Source organism: Schistocerca americana, chromosome 5 (assembly GCF_021461395.2).
Source record: "Schistocerca americana isolate TAMUIC-IGC-003095 chromosome 5, iqSchAmer2.1, whole genome shotgun sequence".
Classification (NCBI taxonomy): Eukaryota; Metazoa; Arthropoda; class Insecta; order Orthoptera; family Acrididae; genus Schistocerca; species Schistocerca americana.
The window spans coordinates 475,220,332-475,242,491 of record NC_060123.1 but is presented as its reverse complement, the minus strand read 5'-3'; the positions used below and the strand labels follow the sequence as shown (position 1 = coordinate 475,242,491).

Below are 22,160 nucleotides of genomic sequence, written 5' to 3'. Positions count from 1 at the left end.
TCCCTTCTCTCTGCCACATACTCGTGTGACCATTTCCCGTGTGCTATGTGTTCGCTGACGCCTACCCCACCTACATGTAAACCAAATTGGCAGATTTCAAAGGCCGACTGAAGGCTTTACTCCTCCCTGGCGACCTTTGATGAACAACATTTCCCCAGTTGCGATGACCCAGTAGAATATTTTATAAATGTTATGGTTACCGCCGCAGAACTTGTCCCTTGGGAGACAGAAGCATGCCGCGACACAATTCGCGAACGAAGACGTGGTCTCCACGTTTCTCACCGTAATCCTACGATGGATAAATGCATTCCTTTAAGCAGTTGCGTGCGCAGTATCGTCGCATTCTTCGGGATGGCAAAAAAGCTCGCTGGATTTCTAATTCTTTTAACAGTTCCACTCCCTCTTCAGTCGTGTGGGCCAACCTCCAACGACTCTCTGGGACCAAGGTCTATTCCCCAATTTCCGGCCTGACCATAGCAGATGATGTCAATGTGGATCCCACTGCTATCTCCAACACCTTGGGATGCTATTTTACGGAATTTCGAGCTCCACCCACTATCACCCTACCTTCCTCCATCGGAAACAAGTGGAGGAGGTTCAGGTGATATCCTTCGCCTGTCAAAATCATGAATGCTACAATACCAACTTTACTATGTGGGAGCTAGATCATGCTCTCACTTCATCCCAGTCTTCTACCTCATAGCAGGACGATGTTCACAGTCAGATGTTGCAGCACCTTTCTATTGTGGGAAAGCAATTTCTCCGTCATTCATACAATCGCATCTGGGGAGATAAGTTTCCCAAGCGCTGGCGTGAAGCCACTGTCGTACCCACATCTACTCCAGATAACGACCAACACCTTCCTTCTAGCTACCGCCCAATTTCTCTCACCAGCTGTTTTTCAAGATCATGGAATGTATGATTCATGCCTGGCTGGTGTGTGGCTCGAGTCTCGCAATTTACTAATCACTGCACTATGTGGATTTCGGAAGCGCCATTCTTCAGTTGACCATCTCGTCAACCCATGTCATGAACGGTTTTCTGCGTAAATACCAGACTGTGGCCGTGTTTTTTGTTTTGGAGATAGCCTACATCTGCTGGGTGACTGATGGCCTCTTTAGTCTTTACACATGGGGCCTCCGACGCTGCCTGCCCCGTTTCCTTCAGGAATTTTTAGAAGACAGAGTTTTCAAAATATGTGTAGGTTCTGCTTTGTCGGACACCTTTAACCAGGAAAACCGGCGCCTCAGCGCTCTGTCCAGAGCGTCGTCCTCTTTGCTATCGCCATTAACCCTATTATGGCCTGCCTTCCACAGGGCATCTCCGACTCCCTTTTCGTTGACGATTTTGCAGTATGTCGCACTTCTCCAAGGACTTGTCTCTTTGAGTGGCGTCTTCATCGACGACTCGATCGCCTTTACTCGTGGAACACCGACTATGGCTTTCGCTTTTCCACTGACAAAACCGTTTGTATAAACTTCTGGCGGGGCATTGGGTTTCCTCCATCGTCTTTACATCTTGGGCCTGTTGCTGTTCCGTTCACTGAAACTATGAAATTCCTGAAGCTCATGCTCGATAAGAAACTTTCTTGGTCCTCACACGTGTCTTACCTGGCGGCCCGCTATATTCATTGGCCTATGTGTTCTCAGGGGTACCTCCTGTGGAGAGGATCGGACCACCCTCTTCCGTTTCTACTGATCCCTTGTCCGTTACACTGGACTCGCATTCGGGAGGACGACGGTTCAATCCCGCGTCCGGCCATCCTGATTTAGGTTTTCCGTGATTTCCCTAAAATCGCTCCAGGCAAATGCCGGGATGGTTCCTTTGAAAGGGCACGGCCGACGTCCTTCCCCGTCCTTCCCTAATCTGATGAGACTGATGACCTCCTGTCTAGTCTCCTCCCCCAAACAATCCAATCCAATCCTTGTCCGTTCTATGCTAGACTATGGGTGTTTCGTTTATTCATCTGCACGTAAGCCCACCTTACCCCGTCTAGATACAATCCACCATCGCGGCATCCGTTTGGCCACTGGAGCCTTTTACAGTAGCCCCATTGAGAGTCTGTATGCAGAAGGTGCCGAACTACTGTTGTCATACTGACGTGATGTTCTCCTCAGCGGATACCCATGCTATTCGTCTGCCATGCCCAGCCACCCATCCTATGCCTCCTTCTTCGGTGACTGTTGACTCCTTTGACCTTTTTCAGCTATTGCTCCTGCAGCTTAACTTTACGCTACCTGCCACTTTCCCGATGGGTCTGAACCTTTCAGCACCCTGTCTTCGTGCAGTGGTCCACGTTCACCTAAGACGTCATTCGCTTCCTAAAGGCACTACTCCAGATTCCATCTATCGCTGTAAGTTTCTCGACCTTCGTATGGAATTTAGCGGTAGTACGTTTGTGTACACTGATGGCTCTCGGACAGAAAGTGGTGTCGGGTGGACCTTCGTCTTTGGCACCGGTCGTTTTCGGTATCGGCTTCCGATACTCTGCTCAGTATTTACAGCAGAGTAGTTCGCCCTGAATCAGGCCACGCAGTACATCCTTTACAATTGTTTCATCTGCCCTGATTCTCTCAATGACCTTCAGAGCCTCTCTGTCCTGTACAAAGTCCATTCCTTAGTGCGACGGGTCCAAGAAAGCTTCCACTTGCTCACTCTTTAGGGAGCCAATGCGATGTTTATAAGGGACTCAAGTCACGTTGGTCTGACGGGAAACGAGGCCGCTGACGCCGCTGCCAAGGCTGCAGTCCTCCAACCTCGGCCCGCTAGCTCTTCCATTCACTCCGGTGATCTCTTTGTTGCCATCTGTCAGCAGGTGATATCACACTGGCATCGCCGCTGGTCTTCCCTTCATGGGAACAAGATTGCGGGAAATATTTCTCTCCCAGCAGCTTGGCCGACCTCCTCTCGGCGCTGTCGCCGCGAGGAGATCATTTTACCTAGGCTGCGTATTGGGCACTGTCGTCTTAGCCATCGCCATTCGTCAAGTGGTGATCCCCCACCACTTTGTGCTCACTGTCATCAACCTTTGACGGTTTGCCGTTTCCTGACCGATTGCCCTTTTTTTAACCACTTACGTTCTGCTGTACGTTAGCCGTCTGAGTTATCGGTCGTTTTAGCGAACGAAGCGCGGATTGTTGACAGCGTTTTACTTTTTATCCGTCGTAGCAATATGGCGAAGGACATCTAACTTTTAGTTCAGGACATCCGTTGTCTCTACGGCGTATTTTGTGGACTTTTCTCCAAGGGGAAGTGCTTGTTTTTAGCAGTCTTTCCTCCCGTCGATTGGGCTTTCCGTCTAGTCGCTTTTAACTCCTTTTTCGTCTTAGTGTTCTAAGGTTTTGACAGTGCGCGTGTAACATTAATAGGTTTAGCTTCCAAAACAAAACAAAAAAAAAGACGTCACGGTACCTATTACAAACCGAAACTTGGAGAGATGCTGTATCCACTGATGTGTCATTTTTCTGTGTGCCTTGTTATTTTCGCGCACTCATATTTTGAAACCCCAAAGAGTATACGATTTGTTAGTGCTTAAATGGTTCACAACTCAAAGACTACAGGATTTGTTAGTGCTCAAATTAATGAAATAAAATTACACTGAATATTACCTTCACGTATTATACGTAAGTGCAATGATGTGTTTCATAAATGTGAAAATGGGCTCCGCAGTTCTTTAAGGGTCCATTCTCCTCAGTCAACCCACAAAATTAGAGACTTTTATTATTCCTTCCTTGGAAAAATTAATAAATCAATCAATGTAATTCTTTTTTCACATTATTTGTTGATTCTTGGACAACATTTTCTGATTTTTTAAACAAATTCGGTCATCATTAAGCCCCCAACCGAGGAGTTAAAGCTTCTCTGTCCAAAATGAGTTGTGTTTTTGAGTTCTGCAGTCTGCAATCTTATCTGAAATTTAAAAAAAAATTTTAATCTGTAGAATATTGTGGACGGACTAACAGCAAAGTTTTTTTTGAAATTTGACAAAATAATAGAATTGCGGACTTCTGAAACAAGGACGTTGTTTTGTCGTGTGTTTTGGTCATGTTTTTGCAGTAGCTAATGAATAGATAAAATAAAAATAGCCTATTACTCCTTGCGGACACACATTGGGTTTCAAGCTAAAGGAATGGATTACGGGCACACTAACAAAGATATCTTCCTGAAATTGGGGTGAATTTCTCACCGAGAATGTCCGCAAGGAGTAGCAGGCCATTTTTTTTCTATTTTACTTCATTCATTAGTTACTGCAAAAAAGTGACCAAAAACACACGACAAAACTACATCTTTGTTTCAAACGTCCGTCATTATATTATTTTGTCAAATTACAAAAAACTTTGGTACTACACCGTGCACAATAACCTATAGATTAAGAAAACAGTTTATTTTTTGTTTTCCGATAAGATTAGCAGACTGCAGGACTCTTGGACACACCTCATTTTGGACAGAGGAACTTTAACTCCTCGAATGATGGCTTAATGATGCTTTCACTTGTTTAAAAATCGGAAAACACTATTCAAAAATCAATAAATAATGTGCAAAATATTTACGCTAATTTCTTCGTTATGTTTCCAAAAAAATACTGAAAATCGCTTATATTCTAGGCTGAATGAGGAGAGAGGACCCTTAATGCTATGGGCTCGAGCGACCTTAGAGCCTTGCACGCTTTGGTTATAATGGGCAAGCCATTTTATCCCGGCCGTCCGGAATGGCCGAGCGGTTCTAGCCGCTACAGTTTAGAACCGCGCGACCGCTGCGGTCGCAGGTTCGAATCCTGCCTTGGGCATGGATGTGTGTGATGTCCTTAGGTTAGTTAGGTTTAAGTACTTCTAAGTTCTAGGGGACTAATGACCTCAGATGTTAAGTCCCATAGTGCTCAGAGCCATTTGAACTAACCATTTTTATCCCGGAAGGACCTGTCAGCTTCTAACAATAATTAGTAGACTCGCAGCACCACCTACTTGAGCCTGCCCGTGTTTTGAGCCGGCCACTGATGTTGCAGCCCTGCGTTCCCGTACGGCACGGGCGTGCAAGCCACCGAGTCACAGCCAGCGCCGCCGCCAGCGCGCCCCCGCGGCCGCCGCCGCAAGTTCGTCTGGCGCGTCACCGGCTTCTCAGAGTGCTCGCAGACCTGTGGTGGAGGTAAGCTAGCATTCAGCTAAGTACTACAGACTACCACTGTGACGACTAAACTGCATGCTGAGCAGCCCAAGAGATCGTTTTCGCTTTGCGTTTTAATTTTGTGAAGCCCGACATAACCCTCGATTCTGAACGAACAGGGACTCCACCCTCAATACCAATCAGAAATAGGCCTGCAGTAATCTAGACAACCAGAATACAGAACCAAGATATTTTACCCTTCCACAATCCTCTCCATCGACAAAATTTTCCCGCTTTTTTCTTCAATAGTGTACTGTGCATTTCTGTATTATCTCCACATACAAACGCCAATCCCAGCGGAGGCCGTCATCAGCCCCTCTCCTAATAAAAGTTTTTGGAAGGAGCGTTTATATTTTCAAAATTATCACTTTCCAAATTAACAGTTAACTTTCAGAAAATAAAGTATGCGTGGAAACTAAGTCTCGAAATTGGCGATGAATTCTACAACTTAAAAGCTACATTTAATACAAGATAATTCTTAGTTGCTCGCATGAGGGCCAACTCAAGTGGACGTTGATGCGGCATTGCCGGTGACATTCAGGCGAGATAAACGCGCACACCCACAGACTGAGCGAACCGTCTGTCAACAACAAACCCGACACAAATTCATGAATCCACAAGTAAAACCGCCAAAAGTCCACAAGCTGAGAAATGCAAGACAGAGGACGAAAATAAGTCATAGGTGGCGAAGATTAGTAACAGAAAAACAGTAACTCAGGAAAGAAGAAAACTCCCCTAATGAACTGTGTATAAGCAGACTGAAACGACGGATGACAATTTGTACCAAGGTGAGCATCGGAGCCCGGGTCCCCTGCTCACTAGGCAGATGCATTAACTGTTACGCTACTCTGGCACAATGGTTTTGAATGACTGCACGGATTTCCCTAGCATGCCTTCCTCTTCAGTCCATATTTCCATTCACGCTTCAGCCCACTTGGTGTTCCTTCTAACTTCGAACAATAACAGGAGATCCGGGTTCGAATACCGGCCGTGGTACAAAAATTTATTCATCACTTCAGTCTACATGAACACATCAAAAATGTTTGAGATCTGAAAAGTTCTCTGGAGGTATATAGCTTCGTTCGATCCTCTTATTGAGTTTGCTGAACGGTGTTCACAGTCGCATTGCTTAGTGAAATGCTGGTAAAATGGAAACGAGCGTTTGGCGTCATTGGCCGGGAGGCCCCTTACGGGGCAGTGGGCAAACTGAGGGCCGGATGGGGATGAAAATGATGATGTAGGCGACACCCAGTCCCTGAGCGGAGAAAATCCCCGACCAAGCCGGGAATGGAACCTGGGCCCCTTGGGACGGCAGTCCGTCACGCTGACCATTCAGCTATCTTCGTTTTCTTTTTTCTTTTTTTTTCTTTTTGTTCGGTATTGTTCGTTGCGTTTGGTCTGGGAGGACGACACAAGACATCCGTTCAAGTTGATCGTTTATTCAGTTTTTTTTTTTTTTTATTACAGAGGGCGAACAGCCCTCTGACCGAACACGCTGAGCTACTGTGGGGGCACTATCGGGGCGGACGTGAAATACTGGTGATTGTGCGTGTACACGTCGCTTTTATTTTGAGCAAATTATGGACTCATCAAAGTAGTGAGTTTGATATATTTTACGGTAGTTAAACAATTTATTGTCACTATATTAAAACAATCTATTCCATAAACAGTGCCATATATATTTTGTCCTATTTTCAGTTTCTTTAAGTTGATTCAACTTGCAATTTGTTTATTGCAATTGTATAGTACATTTTATTGTTATTATTAAAATCATAGCCGGCCGAAGTGGCCGTGCGGTTAAAGGCGCTGCAGTCTGGAACCGCAAGACCGCTACGGTCGCAGGTTCGAATCCTGCCTCGGGCATGGATGTTTGTGATGTCCTTAGGTTAGTTAGGTTTAACTAGTTCTAAGTTCTAGGGGACTAATGACCTCAGCAGTTGAGTCCCATAGTGCTCAGAGCCATTTGAACCATTAAAATCATAGATATCTGTGGCAAGATGAAAGTGAGGGGGAGAGGGAGGAGATGACAGAGACCATAACAAACTGTGGGGACATGGACGGGGGGAGGGGAGATGAGGAGAAGGACAGAGACGGGGGGAGGGGGGGGGGGCGGGGAGAGATCAAGGGAAAGAGGGGAAAGGAGGAGATGAGCAGAGAGATAGGCGAGGAGGAGGTAGGTGAGGGAGAGGGGGGGAGGAGTTGGACATAGAGAGCGGAAAGAGAAGATGAACCTAGAGAAGGGGAGGAGTAGATGGAGAGAGACAGGGGGAAGAGGAGAGGACAGAGAAAGGGGGAGGAGGGAGAGGGAAAGAGAAAGGTGGAGAAGGAGATGTGCGAAATATATGTGACTTACGCGCACACGATTCCATCTTATATTAATTTCCTATCAAGAAACACCTTAAATGAAAGCTCTGTATTTTAACTTGAAGAATGTGGAGCTTCTTTTGATCCTCAGTCTAGCAGGAATATTGATATGCGGAGGTAGTTAGCGAAACAGCTGATTTCAAGTTCCAAGTGAAAGATCTACCATTTGGACTTTTTAATGATATTCCAAAATACTGGTTAACAAATACTTACCCAAACGCCGAAATAGCTTTGAGGATACTAAAATGGCAGTGACAGCTGCATTTAGTGAACAGAGATGCAGGAAACTGAAGACAATAAAAAAAGCTATTTAAGGTCGAGTTTTTGTACAAGCAGTCTGCCGAATACGACACATCTGCCAAACTTAACTTCACTGGCATAGTGAACGAATTTGCTTCTCTCAGAGCAACGAAATACAAAGTAAATTTACAATAAATCACAATTACTGGAAAGGGATAGCTACTCAAAGCTTAATTACAGCTGTTTTTTATTTCTAATTAGTTATTTATGCGCTATTAATAACTTACGAGGAGCAAATACATTTTTTCTTTAATGTACTTCATATTAAAACCACTGTACAGTGGCTTCCATAAACAGTGTGCGTTATATATTTTGTCCTACTTTCAGTTCTTTTTTAAGTTGCAATTTAATTTATTTACTTCAACTGTACAATTAAATTGCTATGTGCAATATTTTATTCCAATACAGTCCACTTACGTAATATATTTTTCAGCAGTGCTTCTGTTTTATATTCATTAAACCTACGTAAAAGTTGTAAAATTTGTGTACAAAAATTACAAGAAGTTAAATTTGCTGGGGAAGGGGCAGCTTTGGCAGTTCTACCGGGAGCGAAGGACCGCTCGGTACTGTTCCGGCTTGCCCCCATGTGGCGACGTATGACGTATCCTGTGTCAGTGTGTGCATGCCGCACGTGTGGTGTTTCAGGCGTGCAGACGGCGGTGGTGCAGTGCGTGCGGGAGGCGACGCAGCAGGTGGTGCCCGAGAGGCGCTGCCCCGAGAAACGGCCGCCCCCGCAGACGCGCCGCTGCCACACCAAGCAGCCCTGCCCGCCGCAGTGAGTACACCAACTTAACGCCACCAACCACTCACTCACTTGCCCGCGATTTTTATTTCTTTCATCATTTAGCGTTTGCAGTAAGACCATAGAATACATCATTTAAAATGAAATTTAAATGCGTAGTAGTAGCTCGATAACACTCGGTTGTCGGCGATTTTGCTTTGCCCCTGCGTAATAGCGTATATCTACATTCACATACATATTCCTCAAGCTACCGTATGGTGTTTGGAACACGATATCATGTTCCACTACTAGTCATTTCTTTTCTTATTCCACTCGTAAATAGAGCGAGGGAAAAACGACTGTCTACAGGATGTCTCAAACCTTTTGGGTCAAATTGAAAAAGCTGATAATGTCCCAGAATGAGTTTTTCACTCTGCAGCGGAGTTTGCGCTGATATCAAACTGGTATTTCAGCTGATGTGTGTCCACAACCGATTACGTAGATATAGAGAACCAATAATCGAAAATCGATATTTATTGTGTTATGGACATACTTTGCGTACACCGGATGAAAACAACGTAGCTCACAGTAATTGTTCGAAGTTTCGACCGCCAGTCTCCTTGTGTGCATGCCAATGGGTGTATGCAGTTCTGCCGTACTCTCTCAAAGATCCCAGGTGTCTGTTGTACGAGGGGACAGGCAGCTTGGACCCGAGCAAGTAGGTCTTCCTCTGTTTCTACAGGGGTTTCACACACCAACGTCTTGACTTAAACTCAGAGGAAAAAGGCGAGAGGTGTGAGACCTGGCGATCGCATTGACCATAGGACAGGACCTCCTCCCCTTCGAATGTAACTTCGTGTTTACGTGTTGGTCAGGTGCTCGCAGACATCAATACTGAAGTGGGGTTGTGCACCGTCGTGTTGAAACCACATCCTCCCACGTACAATAACGGCTACAGTCCTTAACAACAATGGCAGCACATCTTACAGGAACACCATACAACGTGGACCAGTCAAACTGGAAGGCAGCAAATAAGGTTCCATTAGGTGCAAACCTACGTTTCTAGCATTTGTAGACTGAGAGAAAGCTTTTGACAACGTTAACTGGAATACTCTCTTTCAAATTCTGAAGGTGGCAGGGGTAAAATACAGGGAGCGAAAGGCTATTTACAATTTGTACAGAAACTAGATGGCAGTTATAAGAGTCGAGGGGCATGAAAGGGAAGCAGTGGTTGGGAAAGGAGTGAGACAGGGTTGTAGCCTCTCCCCGATGTTATTCAATCTGTATATTGAGCAAGCAGTAAAGGAAACAAAAGAAAAATTCGGAGTAGGTATTAAAATCCATGGAGAAGAAATAAAAACTTTGAGGTTCGCCGATGACATTGTAATTCTGTCAGAGACAGCAAAGGACTTGGAGGAGCAGTTGAACGGAATGGACAGTGTCTTGAAAGGAGGATATAAGATGAACATCAACAAAAGCAAAACGAGGATAATGGAATGTAGTCAAATTAAATTGGGTGATACTGAGGGGATTAGATTAGGAAATGAGACACTTAAAGTAGTAAAGGAGTTTTGCTATTTAGGGAGTAAAATAACTGATGATGGTCGAAGTAGAGAGGATATAAAATGTAGACTGGCAATGGCAAGGAAATCGTTTCGGAAGAAGAGAAATTTGTTAACATCGAGTATAGATTTAAGTGTCAGGAAGTCGTTTCTGAAAGTATTTGTATGGAGTGTAGCCATGTATGGAAGTGAAACATGGACGATAACCAGTTTGGACAAGAAGAGAATAGAAGCTTTCGAAATGTGGTGCTACAGAAGAATGCTGAAGATAAGGTGGGTAGATCACGTAACTAATGAGGAGGTATTGAATAGGATTGGGGAGAAGAGAAGTTTGTGGCACAACTTGACTAGAAGAAGGGATCGGTTGGTAGGACATGTTTTGAGGCATCAAGGGATCACAAATTTAGCATTGGAGGGCAGCGTGGAGGGTAAAAATCGTAGAGGGAGACCAAGAGATCAATACACTAAGCAGATTCAGAAGGATGAAGAAGCTTGCACAGGGTAGAGTAGCATGGAGAGCTGCATCAAACCAGTCTCAGGACTGAAGACCACAACATAGGTGATATTGGACAAGCCCCACCCACACGCTGACAGAGACTCGTTGCTGGTGGCCACCGATGGGAGTGAAGTGGAGATTGTCCTCTCTCCAAGCTTGACTGTTGCGGCTGTTGAAAATGCATCCCGGGTCACGCTGAACAATAGCTATGAGCTACGTTGTTGTCACGCGGTGTACGTAATGTGTGTCTATAACACAATAAATATGCTTTTACGACCATTGATTACCTATCCTGATAAAATCTGATATGGACCCGCTATCATTTGTTTCAGTTCGACCCAAAAGACTTGAGATCCTCTTAATTCTTCTGTGCGAACCCTAATCTCTCCTGTCTTCACGGTACTTTGGTGAAATTACGTTGGCGGAAGTAGTATTGTTTTGCAGTCGGCTACAAGTGCTTGTTCATTACATTTTCTCGAGTTTTTCGCGAAAAAAAGCGTCTTCTTCCCCCTAACGATTCCCAATTGAGTTCACGAAGCATCTCCGTAACACTCGCTTGTTCATCGAACCTACCAGTAACAAATCTAGCACCAAGCCTCTAAACTGCTTCGATTTCTTCCTTAATCCTGCTTGATGATGGCGATTCCGAATACTCCAGCAGTACTGAACAATGGGTCGCACAAGTGTTCTATACGCGGTCTTCTTTGTAGACGAGCTACAGTTTGCCGGCCGGTGTGGCCGTGCGGTTAAAGGCGCTTCAGTCTGGAACCGCGTGACCGCTACGGTCGCAGGTTCGAATCCTGCCTCGGGCATGGATGTGTGTGATGTCCTTAGGTTAGTTAGGTTTAATTGGTTCTAAGTTCTAGGCGACTGATGACCTCAGAAGTTAAGTCGCATAGTGCTCAGAGCCATTTGAACCAACCATTTGAGCTACACTTTCATAACATTCTCGCAGTAAACAGAAGTCAACCATTCACTTTCCCTACTACCGTCCTCACGTCCTCGTTCAGTTTCATGACGCTTTGCAACGTTGCAACGGTACGTCAAGATATCTAATCGGTATGATGTGTCAAGCAGCGTGCCATTAATACGGTGTTCGAAAATTACAGGATTGTTTCTCCTATTCATCTGCATTAACATACATTTTTCTTCACATGGAGCAAGCTGCCGTTCATCGCACCGTATTGTTCTTTCCCTAATCCCCCTAAACGCTTGATGATCGGAGCTGACTTATCTGATTTTTAGGGCGAGTACTTTTCGTGAACTATTGTTTTCAAGCCTCGAATACTGAGGTGACAAAAGTAATGACACAGCGATATGCACATATACAGATGGCGATAGTACCGCGTACTCAAGGTATAAAAGGTTGGTGCATCAACAGCGCTGTCACTTTAGCCAGGTGGTTCGTGTGAAAAGGTTCACGACCTGAATATGGCCGCACTACGGAAATTAACAGACTCTAAACGCGGAATAGTAGTTGGAGCTAGACGTATGGGACATTCCGTTTAGGAAATCGTTAGGGAATTCAATATTCCGAGATCCACAGTGTCAAGAGTGTTCCGAGAATACCAAATTTCAGGCATTACGTCTCACCACGGACAATGCAGTGGCCAATCACACTGGACTCGCATTCGGAAGGACGACGGTTCAATCCCGCGTCCGGCCATCCTGATTTAGGTTTTCCGTGATTTCCCTAAATAACTCCAGGCAAATGCCGGGATGGTTCCTCTGAAAGGGCACGGCCGACTTCCTTCCCCATCCTTCCCTAATCCGATGAGACCGATGACCACGCTGTCTGGTCTCCTTCCCCAAAACCAACCAACCAACCAACCAAGCAGTGGCCAATGGCCTTCACTTAACGACCAAGAGCAAAGACATTTGCGTAGGGTTGTTACTGCTAACATACAAGAAGCACTGCGTGAAATAACCGCAGAAGTCAGTGTGGGACGTACGACAAAGGTATCTGATAGGATATTGCCGCGGAACTTGGCGCTAATGGGCTACGGCAGCAGAAGACCAACGCGAGTGTCTTTGCTAACAGCACAACTTGGCCTGCAGCGCCTCTTCTGGGCTATTGACCATATCGGTTGTACCCTGGACGCCTGGAAAATGGTGGGTAGTTCAGATGAGTACCGATTTCTGTTGATAGGAGCTGATGGCAGGGTTCGTGTGTGGCGCAGACCCCATGAAGCTATGGTCCCAAGTGCTCAACAAGGCACTGTGCAAGCTGGTGGTGGCCCCATAATAGTGACTGTGTTTACATGGAAGGGACTGTGTGCTCTGGTCCACCTTAACCTATCACTGACTGGAAATGGTTATTTTCGGCTGCATGGAGACCATTTGCAGCCACTCGTGAACTTCATGTTCCAAACAACGATATCATATCACTGGAAACAACTGTTCGCGATTGATTTGAAGAATATTCTCAGCAATTCGAGCGAATGATTTGGGCACCCAGATCCCCCGACGTAAATCCCATCGAACATTTGTAAGAGCTAATGGAAGGGTCAGGTCGTGCACAACATCCTGCATCGGCAATAGTTTCGCAATTATGAGGACTTCCAACGACTTGTTGAATCCATGCCACGTCGAGTCGCTGCACTACGCCGTGCAAAAGGAGATCCGACGCGATATTAGGAGGTATCCTATCACTTTTGTCACCTCAGTGTAATAATCAAACGTAATACAACGAAACTAATACCGTGGTGCAAACGTCAAATTTCTGGAACAACGCAATTAAGGAGGCCATCGAAATAAAGATGTTGGTAAATCAAATAAATAGGGACGGCGGCTTCAGTTTAAGCAGGGCTTAGGGTCCTCACTTAACGCACTAATATCTCGTAAGCCATCACATTCACCAGAGCTAAGGAAAACTGAGAGAATGGGCTGAGTCAGTCGTCGAAATAATGTGCCAAAATTCTCAACAATAACTCTGCTGTTCACCCGAAAGTGTACCATTAATCAGTCACAATGAGAGAACTTGAGTGATCACACTTTACAGAAGTGTTATAGCGCGAACGGCAAATGGCCAATTAAACTGCCCCCATGCGGCTACTGCGTCTGGTTGACAAAGGATTGAATGTTAAAAAGTGTCGTTGAGCGGTCTAGGGCTCGCGACATCGGCTGTGGGCCGGCAGCCTTCGTGCGGTGTAGAAGTTGAGTGTACTCCAGGTGTTTTACTTAGCTGGGAGAAGGCGATCTCAGTGATCAGTCGAATCACTTCTCGCAGTGTAGAAATTTATGAGAATGTGAAAGACAGTTGCCGTAACCGGGCGTGGACTTTGGTTTGACTCATTCTTGTTTCGTCGGCGAATGTTGCTTTTAAGTGAGAGTGCACGTGCCCCGTAGGCACGAACACTAAGTAGGTGGACCGTAGTGTTTTACGGAGCAAGACAGATTTAGTGAGGCTTAACAGAATCCAATAAATTATATCTGCTTCCGCGGAAATTTTCGAGTGATGATTTGCTGTGACTTTTCCCTTATAGGAATTGGATGGTGTTTTTGTTTTGACGTCGTGTAAATTATTGGCGGAAGTTGTGAAAGCTAGCTTTAGACAGTATAGGAACTGTGAGCTGTGTACGTGTTTCAGTACAGCTGTTGCATCTATGAATCTGTCTGCTGGTAGTTGGACTGCTACAGGGATTTTAAATATTGCTTTAGGGTACTGAGAAATTTAACCCTGTCTCGGGGTCAAAGCAAGACTGGCGATCGTTATTTACTCTGATTTTATGCGTGTATCTGAGGTGTCACCGCCAGAAACCACACTTGCTGGGTGGTAGCCTTTAAATCGGCAGCGGTCCGTTAGTATACGTCGGACCCGCGTGTCGCCACTGTCAGTGATTGCAGACCGAGCGCCGCCACACGGCAGGTCTAGAGAGATTTCCTAGCACTCGCCCCAGTTGTACAGCCGACTTTGCTAGCGATGGTTCACTGACAAATTACGCTCTCATTTGCCGAGACGATAGTTAGCATAGCCTTCAGCTACGTGATTTGCTACGACCTAGCAAGGCGCCATTATCATATCCTATTTATCTTGTGATGCATGTACCGTCAGACCGATGTTCACCAATTATGGATTAAAGTTAAGTATTCCAGAAGCTCCGTATTTTTTTTACTAGACTCAATTCCTTTAACTGTTCCAGACCTCACGCCAGCCTACATGAGCTTAAACGCGTGCCTTTCGGCTATCTCCTAGTGGCTTGGCTGTCTTGCCAAGTCACAACAGTATCAGTGCAGACCAACGGCCTTGCCGCAGTGGTAACAGCACTTGGATGGGTGACCATACGGTCTGCCGAGCGCTGTTGGCAAGCGGGGTGCACTCAGCCCTTGTGAGGCAAACTGTGTAGCTACTTGATTGAGAAGTAGCAGCTCCGGTCTCGTAAACTGACATAAGGCCGGGAGAGTGGTGTGCTGACCGCATGCCCCTCCATAACCGCATCAAGTGACGCCTGTGAGATTAGGATGACGCGGCGGCCGGCCGGTACCGTTGGACCTTCATGGCATGTTCGAACGGAGTTTAGTTTTAGTTTTATCAGTGCAGATGCCTTTCTTCATTTTATTTTTTTACTGACTTTTGGGACGTGTCCATACGGCCATCACAGCGGTGGAATGTCATTTCTGACGGTACGGACGTAAGGACTGCTCAACTCCCAGACCCCGAGCGGAAAAAATCTCCGAACCGTCGGAGAATCGAACCCGGTCCCCTTCGGTTACCAAAAGCAGGGACTTAATTCGAGTCCGCTAATAAACGTGTGCGATTAAATCCGCGGAGCAATACATCGCGTAAACTTGTCTAGCGCGCTGCACATCTCCGAAAGTGTGTCTACTCTGGCCGCGGCCGTGAGTGTGTTTTCCGGTGACGCTGGCGGAAGCTCCGAAGCACGGACGAAAAGAACGTGTCAGTGTGGGTGGGAAGGGGGATTAGGAGGTAAAAAGTGTAGAAGGAACCCAATGATCGACTACAGTGATCGGGTTAAAATGGGTGTAGGCCTAGGTTGCACCCTCTTTTATAGGAGCGACTTCGTTCTCTCAATCGACTACACGTGCTAAGTAAGTTTATTGCAGCATCCTTGGAATTTAAATCCTGTGCTGAGTCTAGTTTGCTACGAGTGGTCGTTTTAGTTTAGATGGCAACACCAAAACTGCGTGTGTTGTGAAAGCTGTCTGTTGCGCAGTTGACACCTATAACAATACAGTAACAAGAATGATACTAGAGTTTATTAATGACACAAACAAAATTCATAATCAATCTTCTGCACAAAGGTCGTATGGTAAATTCTCCACATTCCTAAGAACTGAAAGAGTAGTGAATGTGTCGTCCAAACATTTAAGATTATAAAAATTTATTTTCCGCAAAAATGTATACTTGCAAATATATCAAACAGTATTTAGAAGGCAGAAAGTAACACGATTTTGCTTTATCCTTTGTACCTTGTTTTCTTTCTAACAAGGGAATGGTGTAGTCCGACGTGTCGAAACCTAACCTGAAATTTTTCATATATGAAGAATACACAGAAAGAAATGCAATGCAAAACTTTAAGCTGCTAGGGAACCCTGAAAGTATTTTTTAGATATGTTAAAGTTACTCATTTTTGCCGATCGAAGAACCGCTTATAACAACGGCTTGTGCAGCATTACCTGCCTGGCGCGCGAATCGACGAATATGCAAACGCAGCCGTGACAAAAGAACGTAGCTTCGCGTAGCTCGATGTCCAAACTGCACACACGCGAATTTTAAGTACGTAAACCATAACAAAAAGGTCCCAAATCATTAATTTTTTGTAGAGCTCACAGGTCATATCGTCAGCTAAACTGCTGCAGAAATAATTGTTACACAAGTGACCAGCAGAGGAAAGAAAATCAAAGCAGTGTATGATGTTACGTTACAGACGACTTCCACTAATCGGGACTTCCATATGTTGACATGAAATTTTTTGTAACAGGTTTTGTAGCACAGCTCTTCTAATGATTTTTTAATAACGTACATTTTACTAAAAGTGAAACAGTTCCTTGACTATTCCCAGTTTTCTTTTTTTTACGTTCTCAATTATTTCCTGGGTGTATTCCACTCTCTTCCTCTACGGTTTTTGCCCTCTACAGCTACCGTGGAAGTCATTCCTTAATGTCTTAACACGTGTCCTGACATCCTGTTCATTATCCTTATCAGTGTTTTCCACATATTCCTTTCCGATTCTGCGCAGAACATACTCATTCCTTACCTTATCTGTCCACCCAATTCTCAACATTCGTCTGTAGCACCACATCTCAAATGCTTCGATTCTCTTCTGTTCCGGTTTTCCCACAGCTACCGTGGAAGTCATTCCTTAATGTCTTAACACGTGTCCTGACATCCTGTTCATTATCCTTATCAGCGTTTTCCACATATTCCTTTCCTCTCCGATTCTGCGCAGAACATCCTCATTCCTTACCTTATCTGTCCACCCAATTCTCAACATTCGTCTGTAGCACCACATCTCAAATGCTTCGATTCTCTTCTGTTCCGGTTTTCCCACAGTTCATGTTTCACTACCATACAATGCTGTGCTCCAAACGTACATTCTCAGAAATTTCTCCCTCAAATTAAGGCCTATGTTTGATACTGGTAGAATTCTCGTGGCCAGGAATGCCCTTTTTGCCAATGCTAGTCTGCTTTTGATGTCCTCCTTCCTCCGTCCGTCAGTGGTTATTTTGCTACCTAGGCTGTAGAATTTCTTAACTTCATCTACTTCTTGACCATCAATCCTGATGTTATTTTTATCGCTGTTCTCATCTCTGCTGCTTGTCATTACTTTCGTCTTTCATCGATTTACTCCCAATCCGTACACTGTACTCATCAGACTGTTTGTTCCATTCGGCAGATCATGTAATTCTTCTTCACTTTCACTCAGGATAGCAATGTCATCAGCAAATCGTATCACTCTTATCCCTTCACCTTGAATTTTAATTCCACTCCTGAACAGTTCTTTTATTTCTACCATTGCTTCTTCGATGTACAGATTGAACAATAGGGCGAAATCCTTTGTGATCCTTTTTAATCCGAACACTTCGTTCTTGGTCATCCACTCTTATTATTCCCTCTTGGCTCTTGTAAATTTTGTATATTACCCTTCTCTCCCTATAGTTTACCCCTATTCTACTCATAATTTCGAACATCTCACACCATTTTACGCTATCGAACACTTTTTCCAGGTCGACAAATCCTATGAATGTGTCTTGATTTTTCTTTAGTCTTGTTTCCAATATCAACCGCAGCGTCAGAATTGCGTCCCTGGTGCCTTTACCTTTCCCAAAGTCAAACTGATCGTCATGGCTGACATCCTCAGTTTTTTTTTCCATTCTTCCGTTTGTTATTCCTGTCAGCAACTTGGATGCACGAGCTGTTAACCTGATTCTCGATAATTGTCGCACGTGTTAGCTCTTGTAGTCTTAAGAGTTGTGTGGATGATTTTTTTTCCGGAAGTCAGATGGTATGTCGCCAGACTCATATTTTCTACACACTAAAGTGAACAGTCGTTTTGTTGCCACTTTCTCCAATGGTTTTATAAATTCTGATAAGATGTTATCTATCCCTTCTACCTTATTCTCTTAAATTCTGACTCTAACACTGGATCCCCTATCTCTTCTAAATCGACTCCTGTTTCTTCTTCTATCACACCAGACAAATCTTCTCCCTCATACAGGCCTTTCCACCTATCCGCTGTCTCCTCTGTATTTAAGAGTGGAATTGCCGATGCACTCTTCATGTTACCAACCTTGCTTTTAATTTCACCGAAGGTTGTTTTGACTTTCCTATATGCTGAGTTATTCCTTCTGACAATCATTTCTTTTCGATTTCTTCACATTTTCATGGAGCCATTTCGTCTTAGTACCCCTGCACTTCCTATTTATTTCATTCCTCAGCGACTTTTATTACTGTATTCCTGAAATTACCAGAACATTTTTGTACTTCCTTCTTTCATCGATCAACTGAAGTATTCCTTGTGATACCCATGGTTTATTGGCAGTTACCTTCTTTGTACCTATGTGTTTCTTTCCAACTTCTGTGATTGCCCATTCCAGAGATGTTCATTCCTCTCCAATTGTACTGCCTACTGAATTATTCCTTGTTGCTGTATCTGTAGCCTTAGAGACCTTTAAGCTTATCTCGTCATCCCTTAGTACTTCCATATCCCACTTCTTTGCGTACTGATTCTTCTGACTAACCTCTTAAATTTCAGCCTACTCTTCATCACTATTACACTGTGATCTGAGTCTATATCTCCCCCCGGTTACACCTTACAATCCAGTATCTGATTTTGGAATCACTGTCTGACCATGATGTAATCTAATTGAAATCTTCCCTTATCACCAGGACTTTTCCAAGTATACCTCCTTCTCTTGAACAGAGTACTAGCTGAAATTTATCACATAACTCAGTTAGTCTTTCTCGTCTCTCATTCCTACTGCCAAGCCCATATTCTCCTGTAGCCTGTTTTTCTAATCCTTCCCCTACAACTGCATTCCAGGCCCCATGACTGTTAGATTTTCATCTCCCTTTACGTACTTTATTACGCTTTCAGTATCCTCATATACTTTCTCTCTCTTCATCTTCAGCTTCAGCTTGCGATGTCGGCATGTATACCTGAATTACTGTTGTCGGTGTTGGTATGCTGCCGTTTCTGATAAGAAAAACCCTGCCACTGAACTGTTCACAGTAAAACACACTTTGTCCTACCTTCCTATTCATAACGGATCCTACTCCCGTTATACCATTTTCTGCTGCTGTTGATATTACCCTACACTCATCTGACCAAAAATCCTTGTCTTCTTTCCATTTCACTTCACCACCCCCTGCTGCATCTAGATTGAGCATTTACATTTCCCTTTTAAGACTTTATAGCTTCGCTACAACTTTTGAGTTTCTGACATTCCACCCCTCAACTGGTAGTCATCACAAAAATGTGGAGTGCCTATGAATGACGAAAACATTTTCTTCACACCATGCACACCTGAGAAAGGAAAAATTTACGCATTTAGGCACGTCACAGTAATTACTAATTTATTTAGACAGAATTTGGATGGAGTAAGAAACGGTAGTTGCCATTGTTCTGCATATTGTGCTGCATACCAAGCATACGTGATTAAATTCGTAAAACCTGGTGATGCAGTCTGACAATTCACAGGAGGCAGAAGTTTAACAATACTACTCCGTTAATAAACTTGAAATGACAAAGAGCTATCAGGAATTACATTATACGAATTTTTCTGTAAAATGCTTCAGTGTCGAAATAATTTCTTCGTAAGAGGCTGAAACTTTCCGTCGTCCTCCAGAATACAGATGTGAGGCTACGTCCTGGCAAAGATTCAAAAGAAAGCAATGAATTATTTGCTGAAACTGGTAAGGAGACGTTTCGGATGTAATACTGAAAATTATTCTTTCATTTATCCAGATTTTACTGTGTCGACTACGAGATTTTTGCAACTAAACAGACTTTTTTCTATACTTCTTTTTCTTATAATTTCCTGACTCGGTTTAACTAGGTCCAAGAAACCTAGAAATCAATAATGTTTTCTCCCTTTCAGTTCAGAGGGCCCGATCACGTAGTTCTCCCTCGGTCATAGTATATTGACGCTCACGAGCAGTTCTGTATCTTTCGAAGAGATTTAGTTTCACAGTTTTTACTTCGTGTAAATCTTGGTTCCATATATACCATTCACGTTCAGAGTTTACAAAGCCGGCCGCGGTGGTCGAGCGGTCCTAGGCGCTTCAGTACGGAACCACGCGACTGCTACTACGGTCACAGGTTCGAATCCTGTCTCGGGCAGGTTCTTAGGGTAGTTAGGTTTAAGTAGTTCTAAGTTCTAGGGGACTGATGACCTCAGATGTCTAGTCCCATAGTGCTCAGAGCCATTTTTTTTGAGTTTACAAAACAGAACTTGTGTTTACTCTCTCCTTCACTTACCCAAAAAATTTACAGCCATTTCTTTGACACTGTAAGCTATTATTGTATATATTTTCTTTGGGTACGAAGGTACTGCGTTTTTGTTCTGGACTTTAATTAGCATAACAATCATCGTTCAAACCAAAACTCACGGAATCAGTTATTTACTGTTTCTTCTAATGTTTCCATAATTTGTAACGAAACGTCGACAAGATCCGAATGATGTCCAAGAAATTAACTAATATATAACACATATGTAGGACTTCAGGAGAAATAGGTTACTTCGTTTTTTCATACTTCATATTTGCAAGGGTGAAAACGTTAACTGGAGCCCACATTAATGTGAAACTCTGGAACCTGCACAAAGAAAATTAGTTCATCTTTATCTCCATTGTCAACACTTAACAATTCCACAAAGGCAACTGCTAATTAATATGGTTATTAAATGAGTTGCAGAACTGTGAACGACTGTTTCAGAGAAACTATCAAAGGAAACGGAAGTTCACTTTACAGTTTGAGATCGCGTTATGCTGTGTTGTCTGCTTACCGTCGTGCCGTCAACCAAGTTTATGCATCTGCCGTGTTGTGCATGCGGCTGTCTATTGTAGCTACGGCAGGGCTGTGCATTCTTTCAGCCATCTGGCGAGCTACTAATCTGGAAAACTTTTTTTAAAATACATGCAGTGAATTCTAGCAGCTAAAATTTTTTATACTGTACTTCTTTCGGTGTGTTCTTCTTGTATAGGACAAGTTTCTACGTGTCGGATTCAACAGTTCTCTTCTAAGAGTCAAATGACATCGAAATTATTTTCCTTGTTAACAGATCTTTCTTTTTCATTTTCGAAACAATTTTCATTCGAAATGTTTATGCATTTACGTTCTTATATATGCATAGTGTAGGCTTTTTTTTTGACCAGGTACTGTAAAAATTAAATTAGCTTTTTGCTTTCAATATTTTATCTCTTCTCCCATATGGAAGTTCATTAGTAGGAAAAATCCAGGCCATAGAGCAACCTTTATCTTGAAAACAAAGCTAACAACAAAATGAAACATGTTAATAGGGTACATAATCTACTACTGTGGCAGGAATGTGTTCGGTGAGAATAGTTTAACTCCCTGTGTTAGCAAACGAAGCCACAGACCCGTGCTTCCGAGCATGCGCAGTTTGCAGCTTACTCAAGAGTTTCTAACTCCACACACGGCTCAATTAAATGATCGCTGGCGTCACTGGTCCAATCGCGGCAGAGTTGACGGCTGATTTACACGCTGGGGAGGGCGTGATGGGGGGGTGGGGGGGGGGGGGAGGCTACGAGGCAAGCACATGACACGCCCATAAACAGCAGTCGAATTTGGTCAGGAAATTGCTCCTGCAAAACTGGCTTTGCACAGAGATGAAGAAGATTGACAGGATAGATTATCGTGGAAAGCTGGGTCAAACCAGACCACAACAGTAACCCATATTGTACCGCGTGTTTATTTATAAAGTTCAGCTACTCACACAAGTCCATTGCGATCTGTACCTATCGTATGGGAGTGAAACGTGTTAAGATATTCTAATGCGTTAATGTGGAACCGATTTATGCAGGAAAAATTTATTTTTAAATTTGGTCGCCAGGTACACCTCCGCCGCTGTGAAT

At 44.0% G+C, this 22,160-nt stretch overlaps 1 protein-coding gene across 1 annotated transcript in view; it reads left to right on the top strand.

Annotated features, from left to right (window-relative positions):
• Positions 1–22,160, top strand: part of LOC124615369 (ADAMTS-like protein 4) — a 732,241-nt gene that overhangs the window by 633,295 nt on the left and 76,786 nt on the right. Inside the window, exons 6-7 of the mRNA XM_047143191.1 lie at positions 5,003–5,142; positions 8,470–8,599. Of these exons, the coding sequence (XP_046999147.1) occupies positions 5,003–5,142; positions 8,470–8,599 (270 nt within the window). The remainder of the gene's footprint in view (positions 1–5,002; positions 5,143–8,469; positions 8,600–22,160) is intronic.